Genomic DNA, 20,680 nt, shown 5'->3' on the forward strand with positions numbered 1-20,680 from the left:
AGCCAATAGCCAAATGGTCATTTTTGAACCCTCAGACAATGAGGTCAGAGACCGAATAATGTGAAATAATTGTGCTGGGCGAGAGCTAGCAGATGCGAGAGTGGAGGAGAAGAATACCTCCTTCGCCTCCTTCATCGCTATCTCATAGACCTTCATAAACATCCTATAGGATGCTCGCGCCGCCTCGTCATGAAACTTCCTCCACGCTCGCTCAAGCCGTCTAAGCTCCCGTTTCATACAGTGTAGCTCCTCAGTATACCAAGGGGCCAGCCAAGATCGGGGGCGAAGAGGGCATGGGGAGCAACAACCTCGATGGCATGGGAAAGACGGGCATTCCAGTCTGCTACCTGCTCATCAAGGGTGCCGGCGGGTTCAGGATCCCACAGAGCATTCAAGAATCCAATAGGATCCATAAGTCTCTGTGGGCGGGCATAAATCCGCCCGTCGCTTAGACAGGGGTGTTGCGGCATGTCCACCCGATAGTGATCAGACCACGGCACTCTATCAATAGAGGATATGACCACAACAACACCTGCCCCAATGATCAAATCCAGTGTGTGGCCGGCCTCATGGGTGGGGCCAGAATTTACCAGGGCGAGGCCCAGCGTCGCCATGGATGACACCAGGTCCGCAGCCATCACGTATGAGGCGGTGTCGACGTGGACGTTGAAGTCCCCCAAGACAAGAAGTCTGGGGAACCGCAGCACCCAGTCAGCCACCACCTCCAGAAGCTGCAGCAGGCTGTCCCCTGGGGCGCTAGGTGACCGGTACATCAGGAGGACGGCCAACCTCTCCGATGCCAACCACTCCAGGCCGACACACTCTATACCGGCGATCTCTGGGACAGGGACAGCCCTAAAAGGGACGGAATCACGGATGAGCATCGCTACGCCACCCTCCCGGCCCTGCGTTCGTGATCGGTGGAGACACGCAAAACCTGGTGGCGCGACCTCGCCCAAGGCGACGGTCTCACCTTCGCGCACCCAGATTTCAGTGATACAAGCCAAGTCCATCTGCTGATCTCTGAGAAAATCTCGGAGAACTGTGGCCTTATTATTTATGGACCTGGCATTTATCAACACCAAGGATGAAGCAGGGTGCCTCTGAACCCAACCACCTTCATTCCTCGGGATAGGTCGTAGGTCAGAAGAAGAGCGAGCATAGCAATATCGCGCTCGTCTTCTCTCATATGACGCCGCCTACCGTCATATATGCCCTGTCCCATTAACACCGGGATCCCTTTAAAAAGAGCTTGGACAGATTTATGGAGGAGAAGTTGATCTATGGCTACCAATCTTGATCCTCCTTGATCTCAGATTGCAAATGCCTTAGCAGACCAGGTGCTCAGGTGCTCAGGAGCAGCAGCAGAAGGCGGCCATTGCTTTCACATCCTGCACGTGAGCTCCCAAAGGCACCTGGTGGGCCACTGCGAGTAGCAGAGTGCTGGACTAGATGGACTCTGGTCTGATCCAGCAGGCTAGTTCTTATGTCCAAAATAAAGAAACTGTAGATGGTTAGCTATAGTCTTTATTGGGAATACTAAAGATCAGGAACAGTAATACAAAATTCTGAAAATCACAAGCAAAGCTTGGGCTGAAATTTTCCTCTATTCTGTTAAATATATTGTGAAAATCAATAAAAAGTCATTTAAAAATAAATATACAGTTTATGCTGATACTACATTGAACAGGGTATTGAACTAGGTGGCCCAAGTGGACCTGATTAAATCAGTGTATCACCTTCTCTTCCCCTTCTCCACCTTCGGTCTGGTGAAAGTCCTCAACCAGGAGACTCTTTGCAACCTTGGGGAGGAAGCACCCTGACACACGCTGTCTTGGATCCCAATCATTTCTGTTAATGGAAGGGGACGGTTTTTGCTGATTCCAACCTCTGATTCGCCCTTTATGCTATTCTTACAGGTCTCCTGTCCCAGCACTGGTTGAAATAGGGAACAGCCTATGAGAGCCAGGTATGACTGTCATGAGCTAAGCCATTGCCATGAGAAAGCAATGGCTAGGCTATCCAGCTTGCGGCACTGCACAGGTGCTATGCAAGGGCCAGGTGATGGCACAAGGCATGCCCACAGCATGTAGTCCAGTCACTGACCATGCTAGCAATGTTCTTTAGTGCCCTCTTTAGTAACAAAATTCAATAGCCAATGCTTATTGGAGGACTCACAGCAGCCACTCAGCCAGGTATAACCTGGCATATGTCTGACAACTTAAATGCATTTGCAGATTTTTTGGACCACACACACTGGCTGCTTGAATCTGGTTTCACTGTAATCATTCCCATACCTCTGTCTTTAATGTTTTCCTCCAAAATGGTTTTGGTGTCACTCAGCACCTTCTCTGAAGCAGCATGGATCAATTTATGATGTGTTACACTCTTTGGATCCTCCAAGCTCCCAGGTGTACACTAGGGAAAAAAATAACCTAAATTACTAAACAACAGTGGACAGGAAACATCAGAGTCTTCCTGGTTCAGGCCACAAGTAATTATGTTGCCAAGGCTCTAAACAGGCCAAGCACAGACTAGATTCTTCTTGGCTTGAGCAACTACTATACAAAGACATCACTGAGGATATATGATGGAACAGAATCTTGAAAGTTTTCCCCTGGGGTATTCCCAGGTTGGGTGGAAAGGCATATTCTAGCATTCCATGCTTCACACACACACATAAACCAGACTCAAATCTAAACTTCAGCATCAAGAGAAAGTTATCACATTTAATTTTATTTTCCCTTCCGGTGGTTTAACTATTCTAGTTTCCAAATATATCAACTTCACAGTTCTACCAAGCTGTCCCCCAATAGCTCAAGCCATTAACATTCACCTAGGAAAGTTTTCTTGGATTATAATAAATGTTTATATCCCCACAGGTTTAACTCATGGTATGTTGTTGAGAACTTGGGAAATTTTCATTTATTTATGTTGAAGAGCTAGAAAACAACTTTCCCTCTATTGAAATAATTTTGGCTGATGATTTTAACGCTAGAGTGGGCAACTGTGTGTATTCGTTATTGGACAGTGTGACTTGTGACTCTGAAGTAATACAATTTTTATTTACTCCTGCAGTTCAACATTCAAAAGATCAAATTAGTAATTTTGCAGGTCTAAATTTAGCCAAATTTGCTATGTGTTTCAACAAACTTTGGCTGAACGGTTTGAGAAATTTCTCTAATGCAGATGGCTTTACTTTTATGCCAGTCAATGGTTGTAGTGTGATAGATTATGTCCTTGTTTCCCCTCAACTTTTGGATTCCATTTCCCAGTTTTTTTACTGATGATTATGCCTTGAGTGACCATCTCCCTCTAGTGTTTTCTCTTTCTGTTGGGTCTACCACAAATCTTGAAGCCATCAGCAATGATCTACATTTTCATTTGAGGCCACTTTTAAAGCATTCGTAAAATTGCCTTTTGTTTCCAATTTAAAATTGAGTATAATTAAAGCAAACAGTCCAGGAGGGGGGATAGAGCTGTTTGACAACTTAATTACCCAATTGACAAATTCTTTGATAAGCAAAGACCATCCCAGAGGAGATACAAGAAGTTCAAAAAATTCCTGGTTTGACAAGGAATGTATTAAAATTAACCAACAAATAAGGTCCCTGTACAGGAGATTCAGAAAATCAAATTCCAACGTGGATCTTGCTAGTCTTCAAAATCTAAAGTGCTATCTCCAACATTGTTTACAACATAAGCAGCAATCACTAGCGGAATTTAAGTGGGACCAACTTTTACACGCGTCCACAACAAATAATTCCAGGCAGTTTTGGTATCTGATTAATGGAACGTATAATCTGGGTCTGGCATCAACCTCATCAATTTCCCCATCAAATTGGCATAGCTATTTTACTAACCTTTTTTATGCTGACGAGTTGGAAACCCCGTGCCCAGTGGAAGACCCTCTTGAATTGCCTGACTGGCCCCCTGTCTTAGTACAGGAAATTGCTGATTTGATAAGTGGGCTAAAAAATGGGAAAGCGGCTGGTCCAGATTCAATAATCCTGGAGATTTTGAAATCAGATCTGGAGTGGTGGACCCCTCTCCTGGCAGCAGTCTTTACCATCATTAATACAGGCGTTATCCCAAACAGCTGGCAATTAGCCATATTAGTACCAATTTACAAAAAGGGAGACCCTACTGATCCTTCCAATTACCAGCCAATTAGTCTACTATCGGTAATTGGAAAGCTCTATTCAAAATTATTATTAATTAGATTACAAACTTGGCTGGATCAAACTAAATCATTGGACCTGAGCAAACAGGATTTTGTAGGAATAAGTCACAAAATGAACACAAACAGGTGTGCGGCGTGAAACTAATTAACCCAGGAAATTGCGCAGCACACCGGCTGGCTGGTAGTGAAAACATAAACAATTATGGTCAAATAAATAATCTACTATCGTCTCAAAAACTCAAATGTATCTTATTGACATAAGTTCTTAAACTATTGGTACAATTGCATCACAATTCTTAAATATAAAGAGGTATAGTTCATAAGAAGCTAGATTCCTTATTCAGTGCTATGTATCAAAAACAGCAGAATGCAAACCACAAAAGTCCATAACAGAATGTGGTGCCAGCAAATTCTTGCCAAAGAGTTCGAGTGCTGCTCAGCTGTTGCGAAATTCAAGCGTCACTGTTTACAAGCTGCTCCGCTGTGGCAATGCAAGCCTCGATTAATAATGATATGAACAGTTCAATTCAAACAAATTCGCGTATTTGTGTTTTTTGACCATAATTGTTTATGTTTTCACTACCAGCCAGCCGGTGTGCTGCGCAATTTCCTGGGTTAATAAGTAGGAATAAATCAACCTTGGATCACTGTTTAGTACTCTCCCATCTGGTAAACAAGTATACTACTCGTAAGACTTCTAAATTATTTGCTGTTTTTATCAACCTTAAAGGAGCCTTTGATACTGTGACAAGAAATCTTCTGTGGGACAAGATGAGGTCATTGAATGTTGACCCCAGGCTTCTATTCCTGATCAAACAGTTGTATACCAACACTGTTTGCCAAGTTAGATGCTACGGTGAAGGTCAGTTAGCTAGCAGAATTAGCACCCTTAAGGGGGGTTAAACAAAGTTGCATACTGGCTCCTACTTTATTCAATTTATTCCTCAATGATTTACCTCATGCTTCAGCATCAGTGAATGGGCATAGTCCTAAGTTACATCTTACCCATGTTCCTTTAATGTTGTATGCAGACGATGCAGTGTTATTGTCCTTGTCCAGTATTGGTCTTAAATGCCTAATGTACAGTTTTGCTAATTATTGTGAAGAGAACAGACTGGAAATTAGCTATGTTAAAAGATGAGATGGGCCAAACAACTCTAGAAACCTTGGCATGGATAAGGGCCATAAAATATTGGCTGCATATACATTTTCTAGTGGGATCCAATAGTTATATTCCCTCTTTGTTATCAGATCACTTTATTTCAGAATGGTATACTTTGATCTTTAGAAAGGTTGAAGCTATTGGTTTCCCTTTGGAATCACTCCTTATGGTCACAAAGGTGGAAGCCTTCAGACTAGTTAAGAATAGGCTCTTGGTTTTCATTATTTGATTTTTGCAGCCAAGACAACCTGCTCCCCGACTACATTATTAATCCCATGCGAGCGTGGAATTATGACAACATATCTTTGCTGATTAATCTCACCCAGAGGAGAGCTTTGGCTATTGCAAGATGTAATATGCTGCCATCAGCTCTCCTGGAGGGAAGATTTAAGAATATAGAATGTTCTAAAAGAGTTTGTTCATGTGATATGACTACGGTTGAAACACTTGACCATTCTTTGTTTCTATGCCCTAAATACAATAAGATACGCATGAAATACATGAATTCCATTTTCTTGCAATGTTCTCAGAACAGGCCCAGAGCTCACCTCCAGCCCCCCCCCCAGCTTGCAGTGCTCCTAGTTCCCGGATCCCTAAGCAAGATGTGAGAGCTCACAGACTTGGCTCCCTGAGGCTAGCCAATTAGTCCTACATGGATAAAGAGGACTGGTTGCTGCTTCATGCCTTTGCAGAGGACAAAAGCTCACATTGCTGGCTGCCCTGCTCTGAATCGTGTGGTAAACTTGACTTTGTGGACTTTGCTGAACCTTGTGTTGAACCTGACTTTGTCGACTTTGCTAAACCTTGTGTTACACCTGACCTTATGGACTTTGCTGAACTGGTTTTTGGGAACTGAGCTTGTGTGACCTTTGCTGCACCAATGGAGCGGTGAGCTTCTTTGATTATTTTGTATCAGTAAAGCTGTGAGTATGCCCTAAACTTTGCCTCATGCCTCCTTTGTGGGCAGCCCATGACACAGGAGGTGTAGGTGCTTTTCCCAGACTGGAAGCTCTGTGGAAGCCAACTAAGGTCAGCGCCACCCCTGGGAAGTCCCCACCCGCACTGGCATGGGCTCCTGTGGTGGAGCTCGGGAGCTGAGGCAGCTTCTGTGTTCGGCTACCACAGCACCATTGTCAGAATCCCAAACACACACACAAACTCTTGTTGAAGAACAGTAGTTTTAATGGTGTGGGATCTTCCCTGGCTAAAGCCAGAACGGAGAAAAACCCATGCAAAATCCAGTAGTTAAAACAACTGGCAGCCTCCCCCCCCCCGGCCTGGGAAAGTGCGCCTAAAAGTAAGTGTTAGGAAGATAACATAAGATGGGCAAGCAGTGACCTTGAACACCACCTGGTACTGCTCCACATTCGACAGCAACAGTGAAAAGACAGTTAGAAATGCATTGAACCCATTCCATCCTCCCCCCAGTGCATCGAAACAGCAACATAAGCAAAATCCCCAAATACAGGCCTCCTGACATTCTGCTCCCTCTAAGGCCCTCCCCCCGGCTTGCTCGGACAGCGTTGATGAAACAATTTGACAAGGCGAGGAGCTTTAACATTTTCAGCAAAAATCCACTGATTCTGTCCAGGTAAACATCCTTTCCAAGAGACCAAGTACTGCAAGCGGTTCCGATAGATGCGAGAATCAAGAATATCAGAAAGTTCATAATGTTTGGTGCCATCAATCAGAACAGGAGGAGGCACAGTCATCTCTGGATGCCAGACATCCAGGGAACATGTTTTCTTCAGCAAGCTGCAATGAAAAACAGGGTGGATTTTACTCAGAGCCTTAGACAAATCTAGTTCAGCAGTCACCTTATTGATCACTCTAACAATTTTGAAGGGCCCCTCATATTTCGCACTCAGCTTTGATGGACAATGAATATCACGAAGGTTTTTTGTGGAGAGATAGACCATGTCCCCCACCACTAGTCACGTCTGTGCTTATTGGCCTGGCACTTGTATGAGTCCCTTGCTTCTGTGAGTGTTTGCAGAATAGCGGGCCACTGCTTAGCAACAGATTGCACCCAGTCCTGAATTTCTGGCGCAGGAGTGTTATCCAACTGGAGCATAGGCAGAGGGGGGGCAGACCGATCATGGATCATTTCAAAGGGTGTCTTGCCCGTACTACCATGAACAGAGTTATTGTAGGCATACTCAGCATAAGGTAACAATTCAGCCCAATTATCTTGCTGATAGTTTGCATAACACCTCAGGTACTGTTCCAATGTCTGATGGGATCGCTCACTCTCGCCATCGGATTGAGGATGGTAAGCTGAGGAGAGCCCCTGTTCCACCCCCAACAACTTCAGAAAGGCCCTCCAAAAGCGGGAGACGAACTGGGGGGCCCTGTCTGAAATTATCTTCCGGGGGGCAGTATGCAACCTATAGATATGCAGCATAAACAGTTCAGCCAGTTTCTGTGCCGTGGGGATTGAGGTGAAAGGGATGAAGTGGGCCTGCTTAGAAAACAGATCAACAACAGTCCATATCACTGTCTTGCTATGACTCAAAGGCAGGTCTGTAAAAGGCATCAGCCAAACGGTTGGTTTTGCCCAGGAAAAAGTGAACTGTAAAATGAAAGCGCACAAAAAAGTCAGCCCAACGAAGCTGTTTGGCAGACAGCCGACCAGGAGAACACAAAGCAGCCAGGTTCTTGTGATCAGTCCAGACTTCAAAGGGTGCTCTGCTCCCTCTAAGAAATGCCTCCACACCAAAAGGGCAACTTTAATAGCACAAGTCTCCTTGTCTCCCATGGTCCAGTTAACCTCAGCGCCCGAGAACTTGCGGGAAAGGTAAGCACAGGGACGGAGGCAACCATCAGAATCCTTCTGAAGCAAGGCGGCACCCATAGCTTTATCAAAGGCATCCACATGAAGCACGAAAGGCAGGGATGGGTCAGGATGGGCAAGGATAGGTTCAGAAGTTGAGGAGGCCTTGAAGGAATCAAAAGCAGACTGAAAAGCGGGGCTCCAAGGCGAACGGGCACCAGGACGAGCAGCAGCGGCCCCCTTCTCCTTGGTGCGTAAAAGATCAGTCAGAGGAAGAGCCAAGGACAAAAAGTGAGGAATAAAGTCACGGTAAAAGTTGGCAAAGCCCAGGAAAGACTGGAGTTGCTTGCAAGTCCGAGGAGGGGACCAGGCTACAACATCAGCAACCTTAGCGGGGTCCATTTGTAATCCAGCCGCCGAGACGCGGTAGCCAAGGAAATCCAGCTGAGGCTTGTGAAAGTCACATTTAGAAAGTTTCACAAACAGAGAATTAGCCAACAGGCGAGACAATACTTCCCGAACCAGGGCCACACGAGACTGCTCATCTTGAGAGTAGACCAGTACATCATCTAAATACACCACCACACCTTTAAACAATAAATCATCCAGGATGCCATTAATCAAACTCTGGAACACAGAGGGCGCTCCTTTGAGTCCAAAAGGCATGACGAGATATTCGAATTGGCCATAGCGAGTATTAAAAGCAGAAAATGTTCATGACCCTCAGCCATGCGTACCTGATAGTAAGCTTCACGTAAATCCAACTTTGTAAAAATGTGACCAGAGCCAAGATTGGCAAGCAAATCCTTAATCAAGGGGAGGGGGTATTTGTTGGAGGCAGAAACAGCGTTTAAACCCCTGAAATCAGTGCAAAGATGTAAAGAACCATCCTTCTTCTTCACAAATAAACCGGGGCTGCATAAGCACTGTGGGCTTTCTGAATAAATCCACGTGCCAAATTCTTTTCCAAAAAAGCCCTCAATTCAGCATCCTCCACCGGACTCATGGGGTAAAGTAGTCCCTTTGGGAGCTTGGCTCCAGGAATTACTTCAATTTTACAGTCAGTGTCCCGGTGGGGTGGCAAGGTATTACACTCAGTTTCTTCAAACACCCGATGCAAATCACAGTAGGGAACAGGAACAGTGGGATCAATAGAGGGCGGGGACAGCGCGCAAGCCAGTACTTTGGCTGGGCGCAGCAAATGACTTGGTGGTTCAGGTTTCATGTGGTCTCCACACAGTAAAAGTCAATGTTCGTTGAGACCGCTTCACAGATGGATCATGATCTATTAGCCAACAGAGCCCCAAAATCACAGGGTACTGAGAAATGGGAGCAATAATGAAACTGCGACGTTCCCAATGTTTCTTACACCCAGCCAAAATCTTGGGTGTATGAGAAGTGATGGGACCACCACCCATTGGACTGCCGTCCAATTGGTCAAATCTAATAGTCTCTGTCATGGCAACTGACTGGATTTTTAAAGCCTCCACCAATCGAGGATGAATTAAACAATGGGAGCAGCCAGTATCCACACGTGCTTGAACCAGCAGCTTCGGGCAGCCAGGGCCATTAGTGAGCACAAGAGGAAGAATTATAGGGTCACTCACCCGCTCTGGCTGTGGGGGCTCCCATGGAATTGGCTGATCGCCTCCCACGGATGAGGCTGCGGCGGCACGAGAACCTCCCTTCTGCTGCGGCTTGCCAGGCTTGCCCGGTTTGGCAACAGGAGTAGAGGTAGCGGAAGGGGGTGCCCACTTGGCTGGGCAGGCAGATGCAAAATGTCCATCGCCCCCACAGTAGAGGAAGAGATTGAGGCGGCGGGCATTTTCCTCCGAGGAAAGTTGACACCGTGGCGGAGTGGAGTGAACAGATTTCGCGCTGGGTGCACCCCCCTCATGCGACGGCACCGTCGGAGTTCTTCCGAACTATACTCCCAAAGTGGCTGCTTCACGCATCCGCGCATCGGCAGTTCCCGCAAGTACAATCCACTCCATCAAGGTCTGAGAGTTGTCTCGGATCAACGACCAGTTGAGCAAGTCAGGGTGCAGGGCATTTTTGAATGCGAAGACTTTCACGGGATCATCCCAATCCGGGATCTTGCTGGCCACAGTACAGAAGTTCTCAACAAACTCGACAAAAGGAGTCTTGCCTTGGCGCATATCCATGAGCTCCTGTTTGGCTTGCTCCCCAACAAATGGGCTTTCAAAACGACGACGTAGGGCTATCATAAAGTCCTGAAAGTTACGTAGCTCCCCAGCCTGGCGTTCAAAGAGCCCCACATACCAATTCACTGCAGGGCCATCCAGCATCGAGCCCACCTCGCACACACGTTCAAAATCATTCAGGTATTGCTGCCCATATTGCAACATGTAGGCATTTACCTGAACCAGGAAAGCTGGAAGCAAGTCCTGAGTTCCATTGAAACGAGAAGTCAGCCGGATCCTAGGCATAAATGGAGGGGGCGGCACTCCATAAGGCGGCAGATGTGGAAGGGCACCCCCCGGTGCCCCCCAAATCGGTGGTGCGAAGGACGGCATCCCCGGCAAGACCGGCGCAGGTTCTTCCGGTGGTGGTGGCAGGAGGGGCTGTTGCCCTTGCACCGGGATGGCGGCAGGAACGACCCATTGGATACTCACCGTGAAGGGGTCTTCTCTTGGGTGGTGAAGGCCATCTTGTCAGGTTGTTCTTCTTTACCACTTGCTAGTGAGGCAGGTAGAGCTTTTTGGTCACATCCTGTTGGCGCCAAACTGTCCCAGTATCTGACGAGCCGAGCGACTATAAGCAGAAACAATTGAAGGAAGGAAGAAACAGCCTAACACGCTGTTATAAAAAACCTTACTAGAATTATGGCCAAAAGGAGGAAAAAACTGTAAACCCAACAGAGAAGGAACCAAAAAGCTGATACATGCAGAACAGATTCTATCGTGCAGAAGGGGAAGGAGCATATTATCAAAGGAGAACGAGAACAGGGAGGGCCAAGATGGCCTTCGCCACCCAAGAGAAGACCCCTTCACGGTGAGTATCCAATGGGTCGTTCTCTAGGGTGGTTTCGGCCATCTTGTCGGGACTCCCCAAGCAGTACTCTAAATAGGGTGGGTTCTGTTAATCTCCAATAATATGCTCCAGGACCCTTCGGCCGAAGGATGCCTGGACGGCGTCCAGGGATGTCAGCCTGTAGTGTCTGACAAAAGAGGAAGGGGAAGCCATGTGGCAGCCCTACAAATCTGATCTAATGGGACGTGTCTAACAAGAGCAGCATTAGTCGTTGCGCTTCTGGTGGAATGGGCCGTAATCCCACTTGGAACTGGCAAATTATTTGCCTTATGCGCCTCTGATATTAGAGCTAATGGCAGCAGAAGACATGGCCTTCCCCAGCCGGGGGGAACTACGTTAACAAAAAGGGTCTCGGACTTTCTGATTTGCTCAGTGCATATGAGGAACGCTTTAAGCGTACGACGCACGTCCAGACAATGCCAGAGCCTCTCCCTAGGGTGAGATGGCTTGGGGCAAAAATTGGGCAGGACTACCTCCTGTCTTTGGTGAAAGCCAGAAGCCACCTTAGGTCGGAAGGACGGGTCAAGCTTCAGCACTACTCTGTCTGGAAAGAATTGGCAGGGGCTGGGGTTTACTGAAAGGGCCCTAAGCTCAGACACCTGCCGGCGGAGGTGATAGCCACCAAGAATAGGAGCTTCATACACAGCCAGCGGATATGGATTGACTGGACCGGCTCAAATGGTGACTTGGTGAGCGTGTCCAGCACTGTGTGAAGCCGCCAAGAGGGAAACCGGTGGGAGACAGGGGCCTGAGACTGTTGCACCCCCTTCAGGAACTGAAGAACATCTGGATTTCTGGTGATGGGAACCTTCCCAACAGATGGGAGGATGGTGGCTATCGCAGCCAGCTGTTGTCGAAGAGTGGAACAACGAAGGCCTGTAGCAAAGCCGGCCTGTAGGAAAGCCAGAATGGATGAAATAGACGGGGTCTCTGGATCAATGTGCTTTCTCCTGCACCACCTGGTGAAGGCCTTCCAGGAAGAGCTATAGATACCAATGGTCGAGCTGCGCCTGGCTGCTACCATGGTATCTACGACCGCCTCAGAGTAGCCTTTGCGAATTAGTCCTCTCCGCTCAAGTGCCATGTGGTCAGCTTGAGCCATCCTGGATCCGGGTGGAACAACGGGCCCTGAGACAGTAGATCCTGGGTGACCGGCAGGTGGAATGGGGTCACTATGGAGAACTGCGGGAGAACGGAGTACCACGACAGCCTGGGCCAGTCCAGGGCCACCAGGATGGCTTGCCTCTTCTCCTGTATCCTTTGGAGGAACCTGTGGAGGAGAGACGGGGGGAAAGGCATAAAGAAGGCCTGGCGGCCATCGAGCTGACAGAGCATCCACATCCGTCACCTGTGGGTGGAAGAAGCATGTCATGAAGCTGGTGGTCTGCGCGTTGAGGTGGGTGGCGAATAAGTCTATCACCGGCTCTCCTAATTTGACCGCAATCTGACGGAAGACCTGAGCCTTCAATTTCCATTCCGCATTCGAGATACTGGTGCGACTGAGACAGTCTGCCTCGGTGTTCAGGCAAACCCTCACGTGTTCTGCTCTCAAGGATGCCAGGTTGGCCTCTGCCCAAGTGAGAACCCAGAAGGCCTCACTGTGCAATTGGGAGGACTGAGATCCCCCCTGATGATTCAGGTAACACTTGGCAGAGACGTTGTCGGTGTGTACTACCACGTGCTGCTGAAGAATCCAGTTCCTGAAGGCTCGGAGAGCTAGAAGAATGGCCCTGACCTCGAGGACATTGATGGGTAGGGAAGCCTGGAGGGGTGTCCAGAGACCCTTGGCAAAATGCTTGCCCAATTTGGCCCCCCATCCTCTGAGGCTGGCGTCCGAGGATATGTGGATCTGGCACTGAGCTGCAAAGACCTTCCCCCCACTCAGATTGTTGGTGGATGTCCACCAACGAAGACTGCACCGTACCGAGGGGGAGGGGGCAGTGTTTGGTCTCTCTGGCGGATGATGGAAGTCGCATAGGGGCGTAGAAGTGCTTGGAGAGGACGGGCATGAGCTCTGCCCCATTGGATGAGGTCGATGGTGGACATGAGGCCTAACAGACTAGCCAGTTGGAGCAGAGAGGTGGAACGTGCCCATAGTAGTTTGTGGCAGACCTCTTGGATTTCCTTTATCTTCGCAGGAGGGACGAAGAGGGTGCAGGATGTGGTGTCTATCAGGTCACCTAGGTGCTCCATCCTCTGGGAAGGACTGGTGGAACTTTTGTCCAGGGTGATGACGAAGCCGTGCGCTGACAGTGTCCTCTGTACTGTGCGAACGTCCCTGGACACCGGCTCCCTGGACCTTGACCTGATTAGGAGGTCGTCCAGGTATTGGTGGACATGAATGCCCTGACTGCGGAGGAGGGCAATCAAGGCTACCAGAACTTTCGTGAAGACACGTGGGGCTGTAGCCAAGTCGAATGGGAGGGCGACATATTGAAAATGAAGATTTCCCAGGGCAAAAAGAAGGAAGTGGTAGTGAGAAGGATTGATGGGAATGTGTAGATATGCATCCATCAAGTTGAGAGATGTAAGGAAGTCGCCTTGTTGGATGGCCGCGACCGTCAACCTGAGGGTTTCCATTCTGAAGCGGAATTTGCGAAGAAACCGGTTTACGTGGCGGAGGTTGAGAATGGCTCTGGTGTCCCCGTTCTTCTTGGGAACAGTGAAGAAATGGGAGTAAACCCCCATTTCCACTTGCTCCGCTGGCACCGGCTCGATCGCCCTGATGGCCATCAGGTGCGTGATCGCCATCCTCAACCTTGCTGTTTTTTTCGGGTTTGAACTGATGGGTGAAGGAAGAAATCGGTCCCTCGGCGAACAGTGGAACTCTAAGGAGTAGCCGAAAGAAACGATCTCTTGGATCCATTGGTCGGCAAAGGGAGGTAGCCACTGATGTTGAAAATGTAGAAGCCGGCCTCCTATCGGCACCTCGTGGTAGTCAGGCTTTGTTTCCCTGGGAAGGGTCAGGACGAAAGGATTTTCCTCCTCTAGGTGGTCCTCGGAAATCCTGTCTCTTCCGGAAAGAATTCTGACCCTGCCAGGTAGGCTGCCTGTTCTCCCGCTGGGGGCAAAAGGAAGAGCAAAAGGACCTAAAGGAAGGCCTATGAGAGAATTGTTGGCCTAGTGCACAGCGGAAGGACTAGGTGCCAACTCACCCTTGCTAGAACAGGAGGTAACTGCTTGCAGTATAAGAAAAAGAAACACTCAGACAGTAGATTTGGTTCCAACAGGAATACTTTATCTCTTGTTTCTCAAAGGAACAAAAATAACAATAACTATCCACTCTCTACTCTGACAACAATCTGAGCCCGAACCTGAAGGTGAAGGAGAGGTACTGAGTGGGTATACGGTCTTCTTATATAGTTTCCTTTGTCCAACCAAATCATTAGCTAGATAATCTAACTGTCCTTGGCCTGTGACCTTTTCACTTCTGCTGGCTGTTACATGCCAATCACTGCAGACCCAGACAGAGAGGCTCCGACCTTTTACAAGCAATTCTGCTGGATTATTTACATCCCAATCACTTCATACCCAGACAGAAAAGCTCCGACCTCTACAATTCTGCTGACTTTTACATTCCAGTCATTCTATACCAACATATGAGCACCTAACAATTTTCAATATCCCACAGTACCTTCTCATATCTGGTTGGAGATGTTGCTCCACATTACATAATAGTACAAACACAAAATGAAATTACCTGAAACAAAAGAGTCATTCACATTATTTACACTCATTACATATAGTTAGTACATAGTCAGTACACACAGAGTTACTTATTTCCCTCACTTTGTACAGAGTCCTTCACCAAATTGTACACATCTACTAAACCCAAACCAAAACACCAAGGTGGTATGTTTTTTGTATTGGTGTGGCTTTGTTAAGATGTCGACTATGTTTACAGATGATTGCAGTACTGCAACTTAATCATATTTGTGACTGTATCAGTTGTTTTACATTTTGGAATTTCACAGCTACATGTTTAGTAATACGACTCTTTAAGGTTTTGGCTCTTTGCCATGGCTATACATGTCTGTGAGTCTTTAAAAACTATTATAGGTTGTTCACATTTCTCACTTGGGTCTTTTGAAAACTGCATGACCCATTGCTTAGCTCATTGCATTACCTCATTAAGAGCCGCGATACTCTTGCCTCTCAGCAGTTGGAAGTGGGCAAACCGTTGTTTTGTTTCGAGATCTCCAACAAATCCAGGATGGCTGCCATGTGCATATATAATAACCACTCAACTGACTTAAGTACATCCCTGGAGTCCTCTGCAAATGGAAGCTGTCCGGTGATACACCACTAAGTCCTTATTGTTTTGGTTAGAAAAGTGTAAACCATAGTTAACAGTTCAACTTCAAGTAGCTAATTACTCTTTTTTAGCCCCTACCAGTCTTTTCTCAGTAGGTTTTGCAGCTGTTCTAACTTAATAAACCTACAGCAAAAGCTATGTCTAGTCTTGTCCAGTTAGCAATGTGCAGCAGGCTGCCACCATTAAGGAGCGATATAGGTCTTGCCTTTCAAATGCTTTGCTGTTATCTTGCTTACAAAAATCAGCCACCATTGGGGTTTGTGCCACTTTGGCATCTTACCCAGACCAGCTTTTGTATGAGCACCCTTCTATCTTTTGTTTTGTGACAGAAACACAGCCCCTTCTTCAGGATTTAATTTGACTTGAATACCCAGGTATTGCTTTAGATACCCCAAGTCTTTCGGCTAAAGTGTTTACCTCAACTCAGGTGTAAAGTTGTTTGATTTGGTTGTCTGTTTTGCACCCAACCACACAGAGATCATCAAGCATGATCATTAAAGTAATTATTTCATCACCAGTACCTCTGGTATATATACTGAGCATCCTGAGCCACATCTTTGGGTCAAATTTGTTTCCACATAATGCTTTGTGTGTAGCCATCTGTTCCAACATCTGGCTGGCTGTTTCCAGCCCTGATACAAAGCTTTGTTGAGCTTATAAACTTTATCAACATTTCCATTACTCCATAACCTGATTGCTTGCTTACCATGTATATGGTCTCTTGCAAATCTGCATTTAAATAAGCTGTTTCAAAATCAAAGTGCCTCGTTTTTGGTAAAGTCTCTTTGCTCCAGCCAGAGCAATCACTAATCTCATGGATTCTGCCTTGCAGTGGGTGCATAAGTCTAGTCATAACTGTCAGAAACTGTGTTTGAGAGAAGCCTATGTGCAGCTAATCTTGCTATATATTACTGCAAGTCCCATCGGTGTATAGGTTTCGCCTGTATACTCATCTTGCACCTTAATGATCGGGCTTATCAGTAGGTTTATCAACAATGTTAAACACTTTAAGTTTACCAAGGGATTCAAACTCATTGTCCATAGCCTGATTCCATTTTTTCCTGTTCCTCAGGTTGGACATTTCAACATATCGCCTGGAAACCTTTGTGGTTCTGTCCCTAATTGGCACACGCTCGCTTCTTGTACCATAAACCTTTTGGTGGGTATGCCTTTATTTTGCTCTTTCTGATCTGCGTGGGTATAGCTTCAGCTACTCCAGTTTGCTCAGCCCCTCCCCTCTCTGGCTTCCCCTTCCTGATCACTATCACTGTTCTGTTGTTGCTTAAGGCTCGAACGGATGTGTGACCTTGAACAGGGAGTGGGGGTTGTCGATACTGTCACTAGGTACTGTGTCATGAAAAAGCTTACTGTGGTGGTAAGAGACACTTCAGAGTTTTTTTGATGCACATGTTCCCCAACCTGTATGCTTTTCAAAGTTGGCACCATGCATTGAGATGGCAATTCTTCCATGACCCAATGAAAAATCTATAGCCTTTTGGTATTTCTAAATATCTACAAAAAAAGCGCCGGTCTCTGCCATTTCTTTTGTCCTTTTTTTTCCCGTTTGCTGTCACAGAGATTGAGGACGTTAGCAAAACTCCCAAAATGTTCTAAGGTAAGTTTCCAGGGAGGCCTTTTGCCAAACATTCTGAAAAAAAAATGGTGTTTCATTGATACTTGAACTCCACAACCCTGTTTATTACGCATGTGTAGCAGCTAAGACCAACCTCTCCCAGAAATGGAATGGAACTCTTGGCATCTATCATGCAATCCCAGCATTGTTTGAAGAATGCCTAGTCTCCCTCTCAATAGCCACTTATTTTCAGCCAGACTGAGCAGATTTGTTCTCCTGTGGCTAATACCTTTCTGTGTCAGCCCATGTTTGGAATTTGTTCCCCCATGAACTCACACGCCTTCTAATCCAGGTGCAGGCAAGCCACCTTGTGAGGGAACCTCCGTTCAATCATTGAGACCCATTCCTTAAACCTTGTAAAGGCTTCATCAACAGCAAGCAGTAAGAATATCTGCTATAATAATCATCCAAATCAACAGAAATATATATAAATTACACCCCGGCCGTTGGAAAGGGACCAGCTAAGTCTGCATGGGACTAGTTCAAATGGTCTTTCCATTTGTCTATAGCTCTTTTGGGGATTGGATAGGATTTCACCTTAACCCCACTACAGACTGAACAGTCTTAGGAACATGCTTTGCAAGGCTTTACACTCCAAATCACATACTTTTTTTACCAACTGCTTGATGGTGGCTGGCTTTGCATTATCCTAGGACTCTGTGAAGATAGTGCACACAATCATCATGTATATAGGCTTATTAGCTAGACTTGAAACATTCATTTACATTTTCATTTTGCCCTTGCTTATCAGTCATAACATACATTTTGTCGCATGAGTGTACCTTTTGCACACTCTGTGTCATTCCTGCCATACTTCTTCAACCCTGTCTATCAAATATAGTTTTGTACCCTTTGTTCAGCTAAACTTGGGACTGACTCAACAAACAAAAAAATCCAGTCCGAGAGACACACAACACATTTTACGGCTTTTTTACCTAGGCATGGTATGGCAGGCAGTTCCTTGCAGCGTATGTGGCAGCTGGTGATCCATCGCCGGTAAGCTGACATGCTTCACACTTGCCTTGGACTCCCTCAGTCAATGGGTGATGAGCATTTCACGACATGCTCTGAGCAGGCAGAGTCAAAGAGCCAGATGGGTTGGTTTCTCTGGACGCCGGTTCTCCAACAATACTCGTCAAAGTGGTGCTCCTTCTTTCCTCTTCCCCGTTGTCCTTTTAGCTTTATTCTTCTCCCCTTCTGTGGGTGACATTCTCCCTCGAGAAGATGATTGCAGTAGAGCCCTAGCGGAAACAACGCCGAAGTGCATGTGACCTTGGACAGTTCAGGGAAGCTGGGTTTCACTTTTGCCTCTGGAAAGAGCAGGCTTCTCTCTCTGGCTGTGGCTTCAAGGCAAAAACTCCTCATTGTTCTATGGAGCTCCAGAAGCCGCGTTGCAGTCCACATAGTCTAGGAATTAAATCATCTTCCTTTTTTATGCTCTACATACTATGAACAAGAGTGTCCCAGCTGTCATCTAGGAGAGATGGTACAATATAGGCCCTTCTTATGCTGTTCAGTGAAAGTCACATACCTCTGTCTTCCAGCTTTCGGCGAATAGTGTGCGCTTAGCTGTTGGATCATGGTTAGCCGCATTTTCACCTCTTTCAGCTTCAAATTGTATAAGCGTCTGGTCCAAGATTACCTTGGGAACCAACGGTCTGGCGTCTAGTACAGGTCCTTCAACACCTTCCAGCGGTCAGAAGCCTTCTCAACAGCCAGTAGGATAGATGAGCAGGGAGTTTCCCACAGCTTCGCCAACATTATGGATGCCTTTGGCTCTCGCATCTGCCCTCTTCTCTGCTGCTGTGCCTGGGGTTCGGGTGGGGTCTGACTACAGCCCATAATCTTCGCATTATGAGAAAGCTCTTGCATTTTCAACACTCCATGCTGAGTAGTTCCTACCGCAGTCCAGCCGTTCAAAAGGCAAACTGCACATGGTGGATGTCATGGAGCGTGTCACACACTGCTCCTCGACACTCTCTAGCTTCAGTGGATTTGGGATACTGGGCCCTGTAAGCAAATTGTTGGCCTAGTGCACAGCTGTGGAAAGGGACTAGGTGCCAACTCACCCTTGGTATAGAACAGGAGGTAACTGCTTGCAATTATGAAAAAAAAACACTCAGACAGTGAATTTGGTTCCAACAGAGGAGATACTTTTTATCTCTTGTTTCTCAAAGAGACAAAAATAACAATAACTATCCACTCCCTCTACTCTGACAACAATCTGAGTCCCGAACCTGAAGGTTGAAGGAGAGGTACTAATTGGGTATGGTCTTCTTATATAGTTTTGTCCAGCATGAAATGCATTAGCTAGATGATCTGAATCATCCTGGCTGTGACCTTTTCACTTCTGCACTGGACTGTTACATTCCAATCACTGCAGACCCAGACAGAGTAGGCTCAGAGCCTTTAATGGGCCCTGCTGGCTATTTACATACCAATCACTGCAGACCAGACAGAGGTGTTCTCCGACTAGCACAATTCTGCTGACTCGAAGTTACATCCTCCGTGCATGGCTCCTGTATCGACCAGCATGTAGCCACCTTGCGAAAGTTTTCCAATATCCACAGGCAAGGGGAATCTAGGTTTGTCTGGTCTGATGGAGCAGGGCATGGCTTTCTTGTGATCCTTGGTCTCGATCAGGATCTTCTACAATTTGGAGCTGAAGAGAATGCCCACCTGGTAGTCATAGCTGGCGACCACTGTCTTGGACAGGGTCAAGGGTGGAGTCTGCCAGGAGCACCCTGCTATGGGTGGGGGGGGAAATCTGCTGGGAGACTTCCTCCCTAATGGAGGGAGTTTTGAGCGCCAAAACACGGCTGATGTGGCTTGATGAGAAAAATTCGATCACCAGCTTGCGTTGGGAATGGCCTCCTGCAGCCCAGAGGGGCCTGGAACTGCCAACTCCTATCTTCGGTGCGCCATGGGCGAGAGGCAACAGATAGCCGGTCGACCGGCGGGGCGGTCTCTGCAGCAGAGTCGAAGCGCCGCGGCACCGCTTCAGCGGGTCCCTTTCTTCCCGCGCTTTTTTCTCTGCCGCAGCTGTCGGCAGGGAGTTCTCAGCGGCCCGTGCACGGGCGGGCTGAACTTGCGCACCTCCCTCCTCGCTCTCCTGGTGACCGGGAGAGGTTCCGCTGGTGTGCCCGATGGCCGGCTGGGGGAGCGCTGGGCTGCTCCGCCCGCTCGAACCCCCTACTCCGTGAGGGCGAGCGGGACGCCCTGGCCGCCGCCCTGGTGTGTCCCATGTAGATGCGACAAAAGTCCACTCCCTCGAGAGGGGAGAAGGGGAGCCCGATGGCTATGCCCTGAAGCGATCCAGATGTATGGCAGAGGAGAGGCGAGACGACACCAGGTGGAACGATCTTCACGACTTTGACTTCCTCTAGGACGACTAAGGAGAGACAAAAGTGACAGAGGATCCTGTCTCCTGATCGAAAAAACTACCTGTAAGGACCTTGTCCGGTTGCTGCGCTCACTAGCGAGGCAGGAAGATACTGGGACAATTTGGCGTCAACAGGATGTGACCAAAAAGCTCTTCCTGCCTCACTAGCAAGTGGTAA

General features: G+C 47.4%; 1 protein-coding gene across 6 annotated transcripts in view; it reads right to left on the reverse strand.

Annotated features, from left to right (window-relative positions):
- UBAC1 (UBA domain containing 1) overlaps positions 1-20,680 on the reverse strand; it is a 185,442-nt gene that overhangs the window by 155,337 nt on the left and 9,425 nt on the right. For all 6 annotated transcript variants that reach the window (XM_048512272.1, XM_048512271.1, XM_048512273.1 and 3 more), the window contains exon 2: positions 2,298-2,418. In XM_048512272.1, coding sequence (XP_048368229.1) covers positions 2,298-2,418 — 121 coding nt within the window. The remainder of the gene's footprint in view (positions 1-2,297; positions 2,419-20,680) is intronic.

The sequence above is a fragment of the Sphaerodactylus townsendi genome, linkage group LG12 (genome assembly GCF_021028975.2).
Source record: "Sphaerodactylus townsendi isolate TG3544 linkage group LG12, MPM_Stown_v2.3, whole genome shotgun sequence".
Taxonomy (NCBI): domain Eukaryota; kingdom Metazoa; phylum Chordata; class Lepidosauria; order Squamata; family Sphaerodactylidae; genus Sphaerodactylus; species Sphaerodactylus townsendi.